Consider the following 23,042-nt stretch of genomic DNA (forward strand, 5'->3'; position numbering starts at 1 on the left):
ACAAAGAAAAAAAACTTCCTTGCAGCAGAAGTACTGCAGTTTTACCAGCATCAGCCATGGCATATCTCCCAATATGGGGACACCCAAGCCATGGTGGCAAAGAAGCTGGAAGAGGCCACTTTGCAGAAAAGTTGAGATCTGGAGGTCAGATTTGGTGGCTCATGCCTGTAACCCCAGGGCTTCTGGAGGCCAAGGAGCGAGAATGGCTTGATGCCAGGAGTTTGAGACCAGCCTAGGCAACACAGCAAGACCCCATCTCCACAAAAAATGTAAAAATTAGCCAGACATGGTGTTAAGCCTCTGTAGTCCTACCTACTTGGGAGGCTGAGGAAGGAGGACTGTTTGAGCCCATAAGTTTGAGGCTGCAGTGAGCTATGATCACGTTACTGCACTCTAGCCTGGACACTAGAGCGAGACCCACTCTCTTAAAAATAGAAAAGTAGTCTGGAGCTAGAAGTCCTCAGCTTAGCAGATCAAAGTGAACATTACAATATAACTGCTATAGCACCTTGGGGATCAGCTACCAGGATCCTCCATCCCTTTCTAACAGGACATAATACTGAAGTTCTTCTTGTTTCATAATAGCAACGAGGACCTCTAATCTTGAAACCCACCAGTTTCACCTTCAGCAATATCAGAAACAATGAATTTTCATTTCCATCAGCCAGAGCAAAGGAAATGACAAAGAGACCAAGTCCCATGCTCGTAAAACTATCAGAACCTGGGTTGCTGAATCTCAATTTGTTGTCCTCTTTTCAATGCTCATTTCCTACTTCTCCTTTAATCCTACTGCTAAAACCACCAGTGCAATACTGAGCAATGAATGTCAGATATAGTGAGCATAATTACCTGATTCTTGACACTAATGGAAATGATTCTAATGTTTCACCATTAAATATGATTTTCTCTGCAGGTTTCTGGTAGATATTTTTCAAGTTATAAAAGTTCCCTTAAATGCTTATATTAGAAAAGAAAAAGGTATAAAGTCAATAAGCGCCCACCTTAAGAAACTTGAAAAAGAGGAACAAATTAAGCTCAAAGTAAGAAGAAAGGAAATAATCAAAATAAGGGCAGAGATAAGTGAAATATAAAACAAACTACAGAGAAAACCAATAACGTCAAAGGTTAGTTCTTTGAAAACAGAAATAAAATTGATAAACACCTAGAAAACCCAATTAAGAAAAAAGAGAGAAAAATAAATTACCAACCCCAGAAATGAAAGTAGCACATCTGGGCAGATCTTCCAGATGTTCTGAGGATAATACTGAAATAGCATGACCAACTTACATCAATAAATTGAAATGAATAGACCAAGAGTGGCCCTTTTTCTGTAAAGGACCAGATAGTAAATATTTTTGGATTTGTAGGCCATGCAGTCTCTGTCACAGCCACTCCACTCTGCCATCGTGATGTGAAAATAGCCACAGACAATAGACACTGGGCCAGATTTGGCCAGAGGTCTGCAATTTGCCACATGCTGAATTACTTAAAATGGGCAAATATCTTGAAAAATACAAACTTCCAAAACTGACACAAGAAATGAAGAAGCCCAAAAAACAGCTGCATATGTATAAAAGAAATCAATTTACAATAAAAAATGTTCTATAAAGAAAACTTCAGGCCCAGATACATCACAAGTGATGTCTATCATAAACTCTTTCACAAAATAGATACAAATGGATCACTTTCCAACTCCTTCTGAGGAGTATACCCTGATTTCAAAATCTTGCAAAGATACCATAGAAAAAGAAAACCACCAGACAAATGTCCCCGATAAACATAAATGTAGAATTCGTTAACAAAATAATAGCAAACAGAATCCAGCCAAAAATACACACACACACACACACACACACACATACACACACGTACACACTTAAAGGATAATTCATAACCAAGTGTTTACTATTCAGGAATGCAAAGTTGGCTTTCGAAAATTCACCACAATAACAGAATGGCATGGTCATCTCATGAGATTTGAGAAAGCTCAATGCTGATTTAAGATGCAAACTCTCTGCATGTGGTAATGGAAAGGATTTTCCTCTATCTGATAAGGGGCATCTGCAAGAAACATTCAACTAACATCATATTTACTGGAGAAACATTATTCTTACAAAAGAATGTAAATGAACAAGGATGTCTCACTACCTCTATTCAATATTGTGCTGGAGGCCCAGCCAATTCAATAGCTCAAAAAAAGGAAATAAAGAACAAAAAGAAAAAGAATGGAATAGAAGAAAACTGTCATTACTTATAGATGATGTATTTCTGTACATAGGAAGCCCTGTATATATATATTTAAAAACTACTAAATGTAGTAAGTAAATTTAGCAAAGCGCCAAGATACAACAAGGTGAATATTTAAAAATCAATAAATTTCTATGCACCAGTCAAAAACAATGGGAAATAAAATTTAAAAATTAGTATATAAAATAGAATAAAAAACACATCAACTACCTAAAAATAAATCTAGTGAGAAATGTGCAAGGCTTCTACATTGAAAACTGCAGAAAACATTGCTGAGAGAAATTAGAGAAAACCTATATAAAGAGATACACCATGTTCTTGGGTTATAAGAACCATAATTATTGAGATGTTCATTCTTCCAAAATTTATATTTAGAGGCTGCCCCAGTCACAACTTAATTAGGCTAAAAATTAATTAGGTTTGTACAAATAATGTATTGTAAAATCTGTATGGAAAAGAACCTCAAACTGTCAAAACAATCTCGGGGGAAAATAATGAACAAAGTTGGAGGGTATATATAAAATGACTTTAAGGATTACTATAAAGCTGCAGTAATTAAGAAAGGTGGATTTGGCATGGAGGCAGAAAAATAGATCAATGGAACAAGAGAATCTGAAAATAGACCCACATATCTATATAGTCAGTTGACTTTTGACCAAGGTATCACATTAATTAAATAGAAAAAGGAAAGAGGTATGGATTGTAGACCTAATGGGAAAAACCCAGAACCATGAAGCACCTTGAGAGAAACAGAAGTATATTTTCATGACTTTTTGGACAGGCAATAACATCACACACACACACACACACACACACACACACACACACACAAAGAAAAATTTTTTTTAAAAAGACACAAAAAGCACCAGCCATGAAAAAAATTTGATACACTACACTACATCAAAATTACAACTTTCTAATAAAGTATGCCATTAAGAAAATGAGTAGTCCATTTTCAAACAGAAAACTTGGATCCCAAATAAATAAAGAAATCCTAAAATCAATAATTTAAAAAGACCAGGCTCTTTTCTGCATCTATTGAGATAATCATGTGGTTTTTGTCTTTGGTTCTGTTTATATGTTGGATTACATTTATTGATTTGCGTATGTTGAACCAGCCTTGCATCCCAGGGATGAAGCCCACTTTATCATGGTGGATAAGCTTTTTGATGTGCTGCTGGATTCGGTTTGCCAGTATTTTATTGAGGATTTTTGCATCAATGTTCATCAAGGATATTGGTCTGAAATTCTCTTTTTTGGTTATGTCTCTGCCAGGTTTTGGTATCAGGACGATGCTGGCTTCGTAAAATGTGTTAGGGAGGATTCCCTCTTTTTCTATCGATTGGAATAGTTTCAGAAGGAATGGTACCAGTTCCTCCTTGTACCTCTGGTAGAATTCAGCTGTGAATCCATCAGGTCCTGGACTCTTTTTGGTTGGTAAGCTATTGATTATTGCCACAATTTCAGAACCTGTTATTGGTCTATTCAGAGATTCAACTTCTTCCTGGTTTAGTCTTGGGAGGGTGTATTTGTCGAGGAATTTATCCATTTCTTCTAGATTTTCTAGTTTATTTGCATAGAGGTGTTTGTAGTATTCTCTGATGGTAGATTGTATTTCTGTGGGATCGGTGGTGATATCCCCTTTTTCGTTTTTTATTGCATCTATTTGTTTCTTCTCTCTTTTCTTCTTTATTAGTCTTGCTAGCGGTCCATCAATTTTGTTGATCTTTTCAAAAAACCAGCTCCTGGATTCATTAATTTTTTGAAGGGTTTTTTGTGTCTCTATTTCCTTCAGTTCTGCTCTGATTTTAGTTATTTCTAGCCTTCTGCTAGCTTTTGAATGTGTTTGCTCTTGCTTTTCTAGTTCTTTTAATTGTGATGTTAGGGTGTCAATTTTGGATCTTTCCTGCTTTCTCTTGTGGGCATTTAGTGCTATAAATTTCCCTCTACACACTGCTTTGAACGTGTCCCAGAGATTCTGGTATGTTGTGTCTTTGTTCTCATTGGTTTCAAAGAACATCTTTATTTCTGCCTTCATTTCATTATGTACCCAATAGTCATTCAGGAGCAGGTTGTTCAGTTTCCATGTAGTTGAGTGGTTTTGAGTGAGTTTCTTAATCCTGAGTTCTAGTTTGATTGCACTGTGGTCTGAGAGACAGTTTGTTATAATTTCTGTTCTTTTACATTTGCTGAGGAGAGCTTTACTTCCAACTATGTGGTCAATTTTGGAATAGGTGTGGTGTGGTGCTGAAAAAAATGTATATTCTGTTGACTTGGGGTGGAGAGTTCTGTAGATGTCTATTAGGTCCACTTTATGTAGAGGTGAGTTCAATTCCTGGATATCCTTGTTAACTTTCTGTCTCGTTGATCTGTCTAATGCTGACAGTGGGGTGTTAAAATCTCCCATTATTATTGTATGGGAGTTTAAGTCCCCTTGTAGGTCACTCAGGACTTGCTTTATGAATCTGGGTGCTCCTGTGTTGGGTGCATATATATTTAGGACAGTTAGTCCTTCTTGTTGAATTGATCCCCTTACCATTATGTAATGGCCTTCTTTGACAAAATTCAACAACCCTTCATGCTAAAAACTCTCAATAAATTAGGTATTGATGGGACGTATCTCAAAATAATAAGAGCTATCTACGACAAACCCACAGCCAATATCATACTGAATGGGCAAAAACTGGAAGCATTCCCTCTGAAAACTGGCACAAGCCAGGGATGCCCTCTCTCACCACTCCTATTCAACATAGTGCTGGAAGTTCTGGCCAGAGCAATCAGGCAGGAGAAGGAAATAAAGGGTATACAATTAGGAAAAGAGGAAGTCAAATTGTCCCTGTTTGCAGATGATATGATTGTATATCTAGAAAACCCCATTGTCTCAGCACAAAATCTCCTTAAGCTGATTAGCAACTTCAGCAAAGTCTCAGGATACAAAATTAATGTACAAAAATCACAAGCATTCTTGTACACCAATCACAGACAAACAGAGAGCCAAATCATGAGTGAACTCCCATTCACAATTGCTTCAAAGAGAATAAAATACCTAGGAATCCAACTTACAAGGGATGTGAAGGACCTCTTCAAGGAGAACTACAAACCACTGCTCAATGAAATAAAAGAGGATACAAACAAATGGAAGAACATTCCATGCTCATGGGTTGGAAGAATCAATATCGTGAAAATGGCCATACTGCCCAAGGTAATTTATAGATTCAATGCCATCCCCATCAAGCTACCAATGACTTTCTTCACAGAATTGGAAAAAACTACTTTAAAGTTCATATGGAACCAAAAAAGAGCCCGCATCGCCAAGTCAATCCTAAGCCAACAGAACAAAGCTGGAGGCATCACGCTACCTGACTTTAAACTATACTACAAGGCTACAGTAGCCAAAACAGCATGGTACTGGTACCACAACAGAGACATAGATCAATGGAACAGAACAGAGCCCTCAGAAATGATACCGCATAGCTACAACTATCTGATCTTTGACAAACCTGACAAAAACAAGAAATGGGGAAAGGATTCCCTATTTAATAAATGGTGCTGGGAAAACTGGCTAGCCATATGTAGAAAGCTGCAACTGGATCCCTTCCTTACACCTTATACAAAAATTAGTTCAAGATGGATTAAAGACTTATATGTTAGACCTAAAACCATTAAAATCCTACAAGAAAACCTAGGCAATACCATTCAGGACATAGGCGTGGGCAAGGACTTCATGTCTAAAACACCAAAAGCAATGGCAACAAAAGCCAAAATCGACAAATGGGATCTCATTAAACTAAAGAGCTTCTGCACAGCAAAAGAAACTATCATCAGAGTGAACAGACAACCTACAGAATGGGAGAAAATTTTTGCAACCTACTCATCTGACAAAGGGCTAATATCCAGAATCTACAATGAACTCAAACAAATTTACAAGAAAAAAACAAACAACCCCATCAAAAAGTGGGCAGAGGACATGAACAGACACTTCTCAAAAGAAGACATTTATGCAGCCAAAAAACACATGAAGAAATGCTCATCATCACTGGCCATCAGAGAAATGCAAATCAAAACCACAGTGAGATACCATCTCACACCAGTTAGAATGGCCATCATTAAAAAATCAGGAAACAACAGGTGCTGGAGAGGATGTGGAGAAGTAGGAACACTTTTACACTGTTGGTGGGACTGTAAACTAGTTCAACCATTGTGGAAGTCAGTGTGGCGATTCCTCAGGGATCTCGAACTAGAAATACCATTTGACCCAGCCATCCCATTACTGGGTATATACCCAAAGGACTATAAATCATGCTGCTATAAAGACACATGCACACGTATGTTTATTGCGGCACTATTCACAATAGCAAAGACTTGGAACCAACCCAAATGTCCAACAACGATAGACTGGATTAAGAAAATGTGGCACATATACACCATGGAATACTATGCAGCCATAAAAAATGATGAGTTCGTGTCCTTTGTAGGGACATGGGTGAAACTGGAAAACATCATTCTCAGTAAACTATCGCAAGGACAAAAAACCAAACACCGCATGTTCTCACTCATAGGTGGGAATTGAACAATGAGAACTCATGGACACAGGAAGGGGAACATCACACTCCGGGGACTGTTGTGGGATGGGGGGAGGGGGGAGGGACAGCATTAGGAGATACACCTAATGCTAAATGACGAGTTAATGGGTGCAGGAAATCAACACGGCACATGGATACATATGTAACAAACCTGCACAATGTGCACATGTACCCTAAAACCCTAAAGTATAATTAAAAAAAAAAAATAAAAAAAAAAATAAAATAAAAAAAAAAAATAAAAAGACCAGGCTCAGTGGCTCATACCTTTAATCCCAACACTTTGGGAGGCCAAGGCCGGAGGATCACTTGAGGTCAGGAGCTCAAGAGAACCTGGGAAACATAGCAAGACCTACAACAAGAATTTTTTAAATGTTTAACTGAGCATGGTGGTGCTTGCCTCTAGTCCTAGCTACAAAAGAGGCTGAGGCAGGAGAATCACTCGAGCCCAGGAGCTTGAGGCTGCAGATTGTGCCACTGCACTCCAGCCTGGTTGACAGAGTGAGACCCTGTCTTAAAAATACATAAGGCAAATCATCCAATTATTTGAAAATGGAGCAAAAGATCAAAAGATTTTAATAGACGCTTCACAATAGAGGATGTATGAATGCTAATTACGTCACGAGAAGTTGCTCAACATCTTTAGACATTAGAAAAATGCCAATTAAAATCACAATGATATGCTATTTTATATCCACTGGAATGGCTGCAATTATAAAGACTGACAATATGAATACGGGCAAGTATATAAAGCAACTGAAATTCTGTTACATTGTCCATGGAAGTATAACAATAGAGAACTGTTTGGCTGTTTCTTAAATGGTTAAACGTACACTTTTTCTGTGATCCAGCAATTTCACTTTTAGGCTTCTACCCAGGAGAAATGAAAATATATGTTCACAAAAAGACTTAATCCAATAATGTTTAAAGTAGCCTTAGAAATAATAGCCTGTGGGATCGGTGGTGATATCCCCTTTTTTCATTTTTTATTGCATCTATTTGATTCTTCTCTCTTTTCCTCTTTATTAGTCTTGCTAGCAGTCTATCAATTTTGTTGATCTTTTCAAAAAAACAGCTCCTGGATTCATTAATTTTTTGAAGGGTTTTTTGTGTCTCTATTTCCTTCAGTTCTGCTCTGATTTTAGTTATTTCTAGCCTTCTGCTAGCTTTTGAATGTGGTTGCTCTTGCTGTTCTAGTTCTTTTAATTGTGATGTTAGGGTGTCAATTTTGGATCTTTCCTGCTTTCTCTTGTGGGCATTTAGTGCTATAAATTTCCCTCTACACACTGCTTTGAATGTGTCCCAGAGATTCTGGTATGTTGTGTCTTTGTTCTCCTTGGTTTCAAAGAACATCTTTATTTCTGCCTTCATTTCATTATGTACCCAATAGTCATTCAGGAGCAGGTTGTTCAGTTTCCATGTAGTTGAGCGGTTTTGAGTGACTTTCTTAATCCTGAGTTCTAGTTTGATTGCACTGTGGTCTGACAGACAGTTTGTTATAATTTCTGTTCTTTTACATTTGCTGAGGAGAGCTTTACTTCCAACTATGTGGTCAATTTTGGAATAGGTGTGGTGTGGTGCTGAAATACAATCTACCATCAGAGAATACTACAAACACCTCTATGCAAATAAACTAGAAAATCTAGAAGAAATGGATAAATTCCTCGACAAATACACCCTCCCAAGACTAAACCAGGAAGAAGTTGAATCTCTGAATAGACCAATAACAGGCTCTGAAATTGTGGCAATAATCAATAGCTTACCAACCAAAGAGTCCAGGACCTGACGGATTCACAGCCAAATTCTACCAGAGGTACAAGGAGGAACTGGTACCATTCCTTCTGAAACTATTCCAATCGATAGAAAAAGAGGGAATCCTCCCTAACACATTTCATGAGGCCAGCATCATCCTGATACCAAAGCCTGGCAGAGACATAACCAAAAAAGAGAATTTCAGACCAATATCCTTGATGAACATTGATGCAAAAATCCTCAAAAAAATACTAGCAAACTGAATAAAGCAGCACATCAAAAAGCTTATACACCATGATCAAGTGGGCTTCATTTCTGGGATGCAAGGCTGGTTCGACATACGCAAATCAATAAATGTAATCCAACATATAAACAGAACCAAAGACAAAAACCACATGATTATTTCAATAGATGCAGAAAAGGCCTTTGACAAAATTCAACAACACTTCATGCTAAAAACTCTCAATAAATTAGGTATTGATGGGACGTATCTCAAAATAATAAGAGCTATCTATGACAAGCCCACAGCCAATATCATACTGAATGGGCAAAAACTGGAAGCATTCCCTTTGAAAACTGGCACAAGACAGGGATGCCCTCTCTCACCACTCCTATTCAACATAGTGCTGGAAGTTCTGGCCAGGGCAATCAGGCAGGAGAAGGAAATAAAGGGTATTCAATTAGGAAAAGAGGAAGTCAAATTGTCCCTGTTTGCAGACGACATGATTGTATATCTAGAAAACCCCATTGTCTCAGCACAAAATCTCCTTAAGCTGATTAGCAACCTCAGCAAAGTCTCAGGATACAAAATCAATGTACAAAAATCACAAGCATTCTTGTACACCAATCACAGACACAGAGCCAAATCATGAGTGAACTCGCATTCACAATTGCTTCAAAGAGAATAAAATACCTAGGAATCCAACTTACAAGGGATGTGAAGGACCTCTTCAAGGAGAACTACAAACCACTGCTCAATGAAATAAAAGAGGATACAAACAAATGGAAGAACATTCCATGCTCATGGGTTGGAAGAATCAATATTGTGAAAATGGCCATACTGCCCAAGGTAATTTATAGATTCAATGCCATCCCCATCAAGCTACTAATGACTTTCTTCACAGAATTGGAAAAAAACTACTTTAAAGTTCATATGGAACCAAAAAAGAGCCCGCATTGCCAAGTCAATCCTAAGCCAAAAGAACAAAGCTGGAGGCATCACTCTACCTGACTTCAAACTATACTACAAGGCTACAGTAACCAAAACAGCATGGTACTGGTACCACAACAGAGACATAGATCAATGGAACAGAACAGAGCCCTCAGAAATAATGCTGCATATCTACAACTATCTGGTCTTTGACAAACCTGACAAAAACAAGCAATGGGGAAAGGATTCCCTATTTAATAAATGGTGCTGGGAAAACTGGCTAGCCATATGTAGAAAGCTGAAACTGGATCCCTTCCTTACACCTTATACAAAGATTAATTCAAGATGGAGTAAAGACTTAAATGTTAGACCTAAAATCACTAAAATCCTACAAGAAAACCTAGGCAATACCATTCAGGACATAGGCGTGGGCAAGGACTTCATGTCTAAAACACCAAAAGCAATGGCAACAAAAGCCAAAATTGACAAATGGGATCTAATTAAACTAAAGAGCTTCTGCACAGCGAAAGAAACTACCATCAGAGTGAACAGGCAACCTACAGAATGGGAGAAAATTTTTGCAACCTACTCCTCTGACAAAGGGCTAATATCCAGGATCTACAATGAACTCAAACAAATTTACAAGAAAAAAACAAACAACCCCATCAAAAAGTGGGTGAAGGACATGAACAGACACTTCTCAAAAGAAGACATTTATGCAGCCAAAAAACATATGAAAAAATGCTCATCATTACTGGCCATCAGAGAAATGCAAATCAAAACCACAGTGAGATACCATCTCACACCAGTTAGAATGGCGATCATTAAAAAGTCAGGAAACAACAGGTGCTGGAGAGGATGTGGAGAAATAGGAACACTTTTACACTGTTGGTGGGACTGTAAACTAGTTCAATCATTGTGGAAGTCAGTGTGGCGATTCCTCAGGGATCTAGAACTAGAAATACCATTTGACCCAGCCATCTCATTACTGGGTATATACCCAAAGGACTATAAATCATGCTGCTATAAAGACACATGCACACGTATGTTTATTGCGGCACTATTCACAATAGCAAAGAGTTGGAACCAACCCAAATGTCCAACAACGATAGACTGGATTAAGAAAATGTGGCACCTATACACCATGGAATACTATGCAGCCATAAAAAATGATGAGTTCATGTCCTTTGTAGGGACATGGATGAAGCTGGAAACCATCATTCTCAGTAAACTATCGCAAGGACAAAAAACCAAACACCGCATGTTCTCACTCATAGGTGGGAACTGAACAATGAGAACTCATGGACACAGGAAGGGGAACATCACACTCCGGGGACTGTTGTGGGGTGGGGGGAGGGGGGAGGGACAGCATTAGGAGATATACCTAATGCTAAATGATGAGTTAATGGGTGCAGCAAACCAACATGGCACATGGATACATATGTAACAAACCTGCACATTGTGCACATGTACCCTAAAACCTAAAGTATTAAAAAAAAAAAAGAAATAATAGCCTGAAACTGGAAAGCCAAATGTCAAGTAACAGGATGAGTAGAAAAATTGTGGTACATGTATACAATGTAATATTAGTAAGCAATAACAAATAATGAACAACAAATACATGCAACAACAAAGATGAATCTCAAAAATATGTTCATTGGAAAATGTGAGGGGTCTGAAATTTTATCCTACTTGCAGGCTAATAAGTCATGGATGCTGGCAGAAAACATGAGACTCCTGGGTCAGAGATAAAGCACAGTTTATTACAGCAATACCATGAGTAATATTAGAACATTAGCATTTGCACTATCTGTGAGTACAAATTTTCAAAGGATATTCAAAGAGGGCTAGCACATTCAATGAGCTGTGTTACAAGAGAAACATTCTGGATTTAGGGAGTGCAAATCTTTTATAAGAGACAGCATATCTGACATTTGCCCTAGGAAGAGATATCATTTTTATTATACTAAATAATAAGTTAACATGCCCTTTGCTCTGGAGAGAGATACTATTTCTATTTTCAAGAATGTTCACTATAAAAATATATCTGGAACAAAGGGCAGTCATTACCTCTGTTCATAAGATTTATATAAATGTAAGACCCATAAGGACTGTCTCCCAGTGTTAAATAAAAAATCCTCACAAAAAAGAAGACATGCTAACTTGGGAGACTTGCCAAAAGAATTTTCTTTTGTATTTTATTTTTGTGTGGTTTTTGTATCAAGTATATTACAACTTTATAGAAGGAGTGGAAAATCCTTACATCTCTGTTTACATTCCAGAACAACCGATGTAACATGGTGTTTACCTTTCCCATGATAAAATCATTGAAACAGGGTCCTATTTAGGAAGGAGTGCCCATCTGACTACCAGATTACTATTTCAATTATTTCCATCGTTAATGGTCTACTTGAGTTTTCTGAATTATTTTGATTCAATTCTCGAAAAAGTATTCATAGAGAAACATCCATTTATTTTAGATTTTGACTTAATTATTAGCAAAAAAACACATACATACACAGTCATTTTAAAATCTCTTAATTACAGGGATTATGTTTTTTCCCTATCCCTATATTGTATGTTTTTTGATTTCTTCTCCAAACTGCAAAAATTTGTCAGTATTATTGGTCTATTCAAAGAACCAACTCTCATGTTAATGGATCATATTGAAATCAAATGGCATATATGGGTGACAAATCCTTTTTTCTCTTACCTCCATCTCTCATTGTGGGGATCTTCAGTTACTTCAGGATTTGTTCTGCTTCTTTCTCTAAAGCAGAGGTGGTAAACTATAGGCCATGAACCAAATTTGGCCCACCACCTGTTTTTATGAACACCATTTTATTAGAACCCAGCTATACCTATTCACTTACAAATTAACAGTTGCTTCTTTGCAACCACCACAATAGAGATGCGTGCATGCAGAAGAGACTATGTGGCCCACAAAGACAAAAATAATTACTACCTGATTCTTCCCAGAAAAAGTAGGCCAACTCCTGCTCTGCAGTCAAGACATATTCATGACAGAAGCCCTCTAGAAATGGCTCACTTTGCTTGCAAAGCATTTCTCAGGGCTTTGTAGTGGGGACAAACACCTCCACTAATACCCTCTTGGGATACACAGGGGAGAGAAGCAGCTACAGTTGTCCATTTCTTCTAGATTTAATCCTTATCACTAACCATAAACTCCGCATTTTTTATATTTGTTTAAGGTGAGTTCATAATTTATCTGAAATTTTGCTGAGTGAAAATTAGCTTACCATTGCAATAGCTTCCTCTTTTTATAGGTTTGGACTGATTTTCTCTGTTCTTAGTCAGCTATCAATTCAATTTCATATGTTCCTAGCATTCCTCAAATCATCTGTTCCTGTATTTCTAGGAACACTATGATCTTTTTCATATACCTTACCTGTCATTCAATGTAATCTTTGATGAGAGGGGAGGTAGGGAGTATGTGCTCTATTCATGATCTTGTGAGTTACTGCTAGATTATAAAGTATAAGGCTATCAGATCACATTGTTATATAAAGGTAAAAAAAAAAAAATACTTGTGTCCAATATACACTTGGTAGCTCCAGGCTTGACAGGCTTCTCTATTCAGGTAATAGGGCTGAAACAAGATAAGAATGCTACCAATATTGTATCCAAATTTTTTAAAAGAATTTCTTAGCAACTAAAAGTGAGGCCAAAAATTGGCTTCCGGCAGCAAAATGAGGGTCTCTTTCTTATACGTATACTGGTATTTCTGAGTCTTTGTTGAGAGGGAGAGGATGGTTAATGAGAAAAGTTTTATATTATTTATCATGAGTTCTTAACAAAAGTCTCTGGGAAATGTCCCTGCACACTACAGATATTAATTTTTTTAAAGTTTAAAACACTTCTCTCTTTTGATGATTTTCACACAGCTCAATAATAAAAGAGGAGTGGAGGAACTTTCTTACCATATCCCAAGCCTCCAAAACAAAACACTTCCACCAAGGAACCTTTAAATCTGGGAAATTAAATTTATCATACTTGCCACTTTTTTCAAAGACTCTGACAAGGCAGTGATATATATTTAAAATGCAGTATTTTTGCCTTTAATCCCAATACTAATATGCAATCACCATAGTTCCAAGGGGGAAATAGAGTTTAAAATTATTACCTTGCGTTATTTATCTCATTACAATTTGGGATAACCAAGGAAAGGAATTACTTATAATCATCAATTATACACAACTCTGATACCAGTTTTAAAATTAACCTATTTTAAATGACTGAAGCTCATTTAAAAAACTGCTTACAGTATTAGTAAGAATAATTTTAATTAAAAGCACACTCCAGCAGATGGTCACATCCATTTGGAAAGGAAGAAAACTAAAAAGGTTTCCACTTAGATGCAAACATTTCTCATGACCCAAACCACAGCTTAGTAGAATTCAAATGTTAGCTTCTGTAATACACATGTTAGTGCCAGTCACAAAACTGAAACACTGTAGTAAAGGCATCTGTTTGTCTGGTCTGTCAAACATTTCAATTCATGCTAGATGTGTTTTACAATTATGCGGATAAACGCTTTCTTCACAAATCATCCCCTTTCTCTACTTCTCATCCAACATGAAAAAAGCAGCACTATATAACTCTTGAACAAAGTGGAAAATTTTTAAAAGATTTTAAGAGAAGAACACTAAATTCCATTAATTAGTTGAACCAGCCAAATCTACTGGGATATGAATAATTTTATAAGAATGAGAAGAAAAAAAAGAACCAGACCAATGTTGTTGACAGGGGAAGGAGTGGACACTTCTTATACACTGATATTGGGAAGGTAAATTTGGCACTATCTTGCAAAGGCTTTGATCTAGCAATTTTACATCTGGAAATTTATTCTGAATAAATAAAAATACATGTAACATGTCTATACAAGGCTGTTCCTTGCAGTATTATTAACGATAACCAAAAATGGAAAAGCAACCCAACTAGCCAGTATTACCAACAATAATCATCATAATAATAGGTGGTCTTGCAATATATTAGATTAAATGAACATGGACAATTTCTTTATTAACACAGAAATATGAAATAAAACAGAACATATCTAAATACAAAGTTCATAGCCAAACATGAGAAAGGTGGAAAGGGGGAGAGGTCAACAGTAGAGTGAGAGAGGAGGAGTGAAAGGGACTGAGAGGGAGGGAGGGGAAGAGAGAGTGAGAGTGAGAGAGAAAGAAGGAGAGGAGATTGATCCCTTCCTGACAACAAGAATGAGCCTCAAAGCAGAGAGGTATGATGAGGTCGATAAGCGAATGCCATGGCAGCTCAAAGAATTTGGACAGAGAGCCAAACATCTGGAGCTGAGGTTTAAATTGCCACATGGGGACAGAAATGTTCCCATTTCAGTTGTGCCTCCCATACTCCCTCAAGCAAGGCAGAAAGTTGGAACTGAGATATTGAACATAAAGCTGAGATACTGAAGCATCCAAATTAACCCTGCTGATGTGATCAGAAAATCCTAAACTGAGTAACTGCAAAATTAATCTACAACTGGCTGAGGCAGTAGCTCACGCCTGTAATCCCAGCACTTTGAGAGACTGGAGTGGGAGGATTGCTTGAGGCCTGGAGTTCAAAACCAGCCTGGTCAACATAGTTAGACCACCTCTCCATAAGAAAAAAGACAAAAATTAGCTAGGTGTGGTAGTATGCACCTGCGGTCCTAGCTACTCAGGAACATGAGGTGGGAGGTATGCTTGAGCCCAGGAGTTTGAGGCTGCAGTGAGCCATGATTGCTCCACTGAATTCCAGCCCAGGAAAAAGAGCAAGACTGTCTCAATCATAATCACAATCATCATCTAGAACTTAGATGATCTATAGAAACCTGAAAGAATTGTGAGGGCGGGGGCAGGGGCGGGGGCGGGGGAGATACATTGTAGGGACATTTGCTCAATTTAGGGAAGAAAATTCCTACAGAAAAAAAAACAGACATAAAGATAACCTTTAAAAACGAACATTAAAAAACAAATCAAATTTAACGGGAGATCCAGCCTCAGAACTAGAGCTAGTAGAACAATCTAAGTAAAACTATTAAACATCTCTTTAAAATAATTAATGAGATTAAAGAATAGAAACCACAATGAAAAGATAGGTCATCATAAAATTGATTTTCAAAAAAGCAAAAAAAAAAAAACCTTGGGAAGTTGAGATATAATAACTGAAACTAAACGGATGAATTGGGTATGTAAATCGAAGTGTTTAAAAAGGGAATCCTTGTACACTGTTGGTGGGAATGTAAGTTAGTGCAGCCATTATGAAAAATAGCATGAAGTTTCCTCAAAAAATTAAAAATAGAATTACCATATGATCCAGCAATCTGACTAATGGAGATACATACCAGAGAACTGAAATCAATATGTTGAAGGGATACCTGTATCTCTTCAGCATTATTCAGCATTATTCAGAATCACTAAGCTATGGAATCAACCTAGGTCTCCATCAATGGATTAATAAAGAAAATATGGTAAACATACACAATGAAATACTATTCTGCCTTTTAAAAAAAAGGAAATCCTGTCATTTGTGACAATCAGGAGGACATTATGTCAATTGAAATAAGCCAGGCATAGAAAAACAAATACTGTATGATCTCACTTGTATGTGGAATATAAAAATGTCAAACTCCATAAATAAACATTTTTCAAAAGAAGTTATACAAACACTAAAGGACATCTGAAAAAATGCTCAACATCATTAATCATCAGGGAAATGCAAATTAAAACCACAGTGAGATATTGTAACAGTCAGAATGGCTATTAAAAAGACCAACAACAACACAGATGGTGGTGAAGATGTAGAAAAAAGAGAACTCTTATACACTCTTCGTGAGAATATAAATTAGTACAACTCCTATGGAAAACAGTATGGAGATTTCTCAAAGAACTAATAATAGAACAAGCATTTGACCCAGCAATCCCATTACCAAGTATCTACTGAAAGGAAAATAAGTCACTGCATCAAAAAGATATCTCCACCCCTATGTTTATTGCAACACTATTCACAATAGCAAAGTTATGGAATCAATCTAAGTGGCCACTGATGGATGAATGGAAAAAGAAAATGTGGCATATACACACAATGGACTACTACTCCACCATAAAAAAAGAATAAAATCATGTCTTTTGTAGCAACATGGAGGGAACTAGAGGTCATTATCTTCAGTGAAACAAGTGAGACATAGACAAATATCACATGTTCTCACTTATAAGTGGGAGCTAAACAATGTGTACACATGGATATTGAGTGTGGAATGATAGACAATGGAGACTGGGAATCATTAGGGGGTGGCAGGGGGTGGACGATGAGAAATTAATGGACACAGTATACATTGTTCAGATGAAAGATACCCTAAAAAGCCCTGAACTCACCATTACAAATTCAATGCAGGTAGCAAGATTGCACTGGTACTTCATACATTTATGCAAATAAAATTTTAAAAAATTTTAAATGAAAAAGTCCAATTTACATAAACAGCAAAATAGAAGTTACCAGAGACTGAGGGGTGGAAGGTTTGGGGAACTATTAGTCAAAGGACACAAAATTTCAGTTGGGAGGAGTAAGTTCAAGAGGTCTATTGTACATCATGGTGACCTCAATTAGTAACAAAATAATATATTTTTGAAAAGTGCGAAGAAAGTACCTTTTAAACATTCTTACCACAAAAATGTATGTGAGGTAATGCATATGTTAAATACCCTAATTTAGCCATTCCATGATACATACAGATATCAAAACATCATGTGTACAAATATACACAGTGTTTACCTTTCAATTAAAATTTAAAATTTTGAATAATGAAATATTTAGGGGTAAAGATTATGGTATCTGCAACTTCCTTTGAACGATTCATCGATACAAAATGAATCGATGGATGGTTATAGGGTTTGATAAATGACATGTTATAAAGAAAATAAAACAAGATATTACTTGGAGAATCTAAGTGGTAGGCATACATGTTACAAAATTCTTTCAGCTTTTCTATACATTTGAAAATTTTTATTATAAATTACCAAGGAAAATGTATTAAATGAGTTGTGTACCACATTGGACACCATCATCATTATTGTCATAGCATTAACAACAGCAGCAATAGCCAGCCCTTATATAGCACATAAACTAAAACACTATTTAAAAATAGTATTTGGCCAGGCACGGTGGCTCACATCTACAATCCCAGCACTTTGGGAGGTCAAGGCAGGTGGATCATCTGAGGTCAGGAGTTTGAGACCAGCCTGGCCAACATGGTGAAACCCTGTATCTACTAAAAACACAAAAATTAGCTGGGCATAATGGTGGGTGCCTGTAATCCCAGCTACTCAGGAGGCTGTGGCAGGAGAATTGCTTGACCTGGAAGGTGGAGGTTGCAGTGAACCGATATTGTGCCATTGCACTCCAGACTGGGCGACAAGAGCGAAACTCCGTCTCAAAAAAAAAAAAAAAAATAGTATTTTCCATATACTAACTAAGAAATCCTTCTAATGATCCTATGATGCAAGTACTGTCATTGTCCGTGTTTTGCAGATGATAAAACTAAGGCATAGAGTAGTTAAATAGCTTGTCCATAGTCACATAGCTAATAAATAGTAGAAGCTGAGATTTGAGCCTACTTAATCTGGCCCTGGATTCCTCTTTCTTCTTAATCATATGCTACAAGGAAAAAAGTTTTATCAGAACCACAAAAAGAAATAAATCTTAAAATTATCCCAAAACAAGACAGATAGCTTATAATGGAAAAATAATTTGAATGACATAAGATTTTACAATAACAATAATAAAAGCCATAAGATAAATGGAAAAATATTTTTCAGGTATTAAAAAAAATTATCAACTTAGAATTCTATACCCAGCTAAATTATCAAAAAGGAAGTCAAAATAAAGACAAGGGACCAAAAATTTTCCTGTAACAATTCATCACTGCACAAACTGCTAAAATATATTCTATAGAAAGAAGGGAATTTAATTCACAAATAAGGAATCAGGTGAAAAATAAATAAAAAATGAGCAAAGTCATTGGTAAATATGTTGGTAAATCTAATTAAGATCTGAAATAATAATACCACTCCCACCATTATTAATGGATAATTTTTTAAAAATAAGGTCTAAATGACTGCAGGTAAGATGGGGAGTGGAGAACAGAATAAATGATCCTAAGATTCTTGAGGAGAGACATAAGATCTATTAACGATTAACTAGAATGTAAGTGCCTGAGTGGAGGAACATCACTGCTAGAACCACAGAACCTAGAACAGTGCCTGATAAGAAGTTAGACAAGCAGAGTAAACCGAAAGAAAAGAGAAGAAAGAAAATAAATTCTGGTATATCCATATAAATAAATAATATTCAGTCACTTTTAGTGTGGATCTGATGTATATTTATGACAAGAAAAAATGTAGATAATATATTGAGTGAAAATATAAAGTAATCAAATAAATGTATGGAATGTAAAAGAATTTTTTAAAATGTGTATCTATAGACACAGATACAGAGCTACATAAATAATTACATTATATATAAATAGCTACAGATTTATACATGTTTATACCTATAAATAGGCATGTCTATACATTCATAAAGACAGATAAAGATAGTAGAGAAAAAACTTTTGATGTTTGCATGCCAAAATGTTAATAATTTTTCTCCTGAAAATGAATTTATGGGTGTTGCTTAAATGTTATGTCCCTTCTTTTCATTTTCTGTGACTATATTTTCTTTATCATCTTTAACAGCAAACAATAACAAAGAAATCATAAAAAAGCTGATATAAATAATAAATATCCATAAAACATCATTTAACCTTATAAGAAATAAAATAGTCTAGCAACAAAAAAAGACAAGTTGGAGATAAGAGTTAGAAAAAAACAGAGAAAAATAAGTAGGAATATGCTTGTAGAAAGATTTGAGTTTGAGTAGTGATTGAGGATAGCTGAAATTTAAAAGAGGATATTATTTTAACCAAGTATTTTTAAATGTCCTTAAATGCATAATGAAAATGTTCATAATAAAAGCATAAATATCAACAAATTAACTAACCAGAGGCTATTTTATAAGAAAGGCATAACAGAATTACATTTAATTATCTCAGTTATTTATGTCCATGAAAAAAAATTTAACTACTCAGCTTCAGCATCCAAGTGGTAGTTACTAGGGTGCAAAGATGGCACCCTAGGAAGAAACCAGCATCCAAGTGGTAGTTACTAGGGTGCAAAGATGGCACCCTAGGAAGAAACCAGCCACTTCTTTAAATTGAATCCTGTAACTTCAAGCCTATTAAATAGAAACCATTACCTTATCTTCCTAAGAGTGTAAAATCAAAAATTTCTTTTTCTCCAAAAGTAAGTGGTACAAAAACTTCTTTAGTAATATAAATAAGTTGGGTGGTTGCTATGCAAGATTGAAAGAGCAAAATTAAAAGGAATAATCCACACTTGAATCTTCAAATGTGTTAACAATACAAGGATCACTCACTATCTAAATCTATTTGATTCTTAAGGTATTGAAGGAAAAGTACTGCTAAAGCAGAAAAGGAGTGATGAGGAGCATTGGGAAGCATTCTAACTCAGTACCAGGAAGACGGTACAATCCTACCAGGTTCACTCATAAACTGTGCAACATTGGGAAAGCCACTTCATATTTCTGGATTCAGATTTTATCCACTGAAAACCAGAAGAGTAGACAAACTAATACTTAAACTCCTTTTCAAGCCTAATATACTCTGAATCTATAAGCCCAAAGAAAGACTACATCTCTGAACTGTTACACAGCTCACAGCACATATTAAGATGAAAGACTTAAGGAAAGGTCACTGGATAACTGGGATCAATAAAATAGAATTCAAAATAGATTATTTTTCAAAGTTCTCATCTGTAATTTATAATTAACAGAAAACCAAAGCCCATAAAAATATTTGCTCTTGCTGAGCCACCCTCCACCATTTGGAATAATGCAAATCATGCACATATTTTCTAATAAATACATGATCTGCCTAGTTGGAGAGTCTTACACAGAAGAAAATAAGCATGTACAGTATCTAGAATGAGTGCTATCCTAGAGCCTTAGAAGACAATAGACATGATGTACTTTTTAAAAACCCATATACAAATTTAGAAGGATACCACAAAGGTAAAAAATGATTTAACAACTGATTGCTAAAATCTTCCCAGCATAGTATTTTGCACACAGAAGACACTAGGTAGACGAATGACTAGAAGAACAAATGAAGAAAGCTTACATCTTGAAGTTCCTTTATGTCTCAAAATCACAAATCTATAAAATACCTGTTTTTTATGGAAATCCTTCAGGGCTGTTTCATAGCCTTCTTCCAGTCTACTGAAGGCTATTCCTACATCTGTGGTCCACCATATTTGTGAGCTGGTTAGTGCAACTTGAGCCGGGAAATCAAAAATCCACAGTTCCCTAGGTTTTTCCTCATAGGCCACTATGGCTTCTGTGATAGAATGACGCACAGTTTCTTGCATAGTCTGTTCAAGTTGCAGAAGCCATGTTTCCACCTTTGGAAGCAAGTTGAAATGTTGTAACACAGGCTTAACTACAGAAGGATAATTTCATCCTCCTACTGGCTCTAAGGCCATGCAGAGGGTAATGCCCCAGGTGGATTCATTTTAAACCCAGGTAGAAAACTGCAAGAGGCATAACTCAAAGGGGAAAGTGAACAACTGATTGGTGAAACCTTTCTCCTACAGGAACCTGCCTTCTCCCAGGAATAATGCTCATCTGACTTTATCCACCAGCTGGCTAACAACTTTCCACAGCCTAAACAGAAAAGGGATTCTTCATTATTCATTTCTCAGCTTTGAAGGCAAGGAGGTTCTAGACCAAGATTCCCCTCTGGTAACACACAGTGTTTTCAGAAGCCAAATATCACAGACACTTATAGAGGTATGAGTCATATTCTAGAGCTTTAATAATAAAAATTCAGTTAATTTTTTTCTATTAATTTTTAAATCTACTGAAAATTCTTCTCTAAAATCTTCATAGTTCACAGTTTTAAGATAAAATGTTTTCAGCAAGTACCTTAATTATATTCCCTACTGGCTCTAATCTTCACACTTGTCAGAAATTAGACCACAGGAGAGTATTAGAGACAGGACTACTGCTGACTTGTAAAAATTAATCTTTTTTTTAAAAAAAAATTGAAGCTTAGTTTGCTCCCACACATACAACTTAGCCCAGTTTCCATCCTGTTCAAATTTATTTTGTTATATTAATCCAGATATTTATTTCCTTGGGATATCATATAATTAAAATGATACATATATTATTTGCAAATAATTGACCATAGCAATAAAAAGTGACTATAAAAAATAAATACCAAGAATCACATGAGATTCTGAAGATGATACAACTGATTTCTTCCTCCACCCCTGTGAAGAGAGCAGCAGCATGCCTAGAACCTCTGAAGAATTGGGAAGGAGTGATATGTGGTTAATGAGCTGACAACCTCCTCTCTTGAAAGAAACAGGAAACACTGCTCTGGAAATGGCCTCAGTATCTCTTCTTGAGGGCCTTCCCTCTGGCTTCACAAGTGTGCTTTGTTAACATGCATGAGTTCAGATTAACCAAATTAGATCAGGTTGTTCTGATCTAACCAATGGGGTCTGGTATCTCTGTCTTTAATAACTAAGGGTAACTCTTAATGTCACCAAGCAACAAGTTCCCTCATTAATTCAGCCATTATTGTATGTCTCCTGGATACCCTGGGATCCATAGCCTCCACATGGCCACCTGTTCTCAAGAACTTTGCAGTCCATTTGGGAAGACCAAACACACATATATGTCAATATGTCAGCTCATGTACAGATGACTGTGCCAACAAAGGCAACCTAACTCAGTATGGTTTGAGAACTAAGCTCTGATGAGGTGCTTGCTGGATCCTTCCCTTTTTGGTACTTCTCAACCAACCCCCTATAACAACAATTGCTACCTCCATTATTATGTGCATATCCATTTTCTCAATGGGTCTAAGAGCTCCTCGAAGACAAGGGCCATTTCTGAACTCCCCAAAGCCTGACCTAGCATCTGATGCATAGTAGGTATTCAACACTTGCTGAAGAATATACTAATGGACTAAATTGGGGGTATCCAATTAAAAGAGCACAGAAATACAAAAAAAGCACCAAATTAAAAGCATCTTTTTATAAAATGAAGGCAATTAGAGGGTGAATTTGTATATGTTTACAAGTCTCTAGCATAAGTTGCTTATACAGAATGAATTAGAGCACTATAAAAACTTTCAATATCAAGGATTCCTGCTAGTGACAACCGCA

The 23,042-nt window shown here is 36.4% G+C and overlaps 1 protein-coding gene across 1 annotated transcript in view; it reads right to left on the reverse strand.

The window, feature by feature from the left end:
• DNAH11 (dynein axonemal heavy chain 11) overlaps positions 1–23,042 on the reverse strand; it is a 366,891-nt gene that overhangs the window by 228,990 nt on the left and 114,859 nt on the right. The window contains exon 30 of the mRNA XM_055272477.2: positions 21,033–21,266. Coding sequence (XP_055128452.1) covers positions 21,033–21,266 — 234 coding nt within the window. The remainder of the gene's footprint in view (positions 1–21,032; positions 21,267–23,042) is intronic.

The sequence above is a fragment of the Symphalangus syndactylus genome, chromosome 3 (assembly GCF_028878055.3).
Source record: "Symphalangus syndactylus isolate Jambi chromosome 3, NHGRI_mSymSyn1-v2.1_pri, whole genome shotgun sequence".
In the NCBI taxonomy this organism is placed as follows: domain Eukaryota; kingdom Metazoa; phylum Chordata; class Mammalia; order Primates; family Hylobatidae; genus Symphalangus; species Symphalangus syndactylus.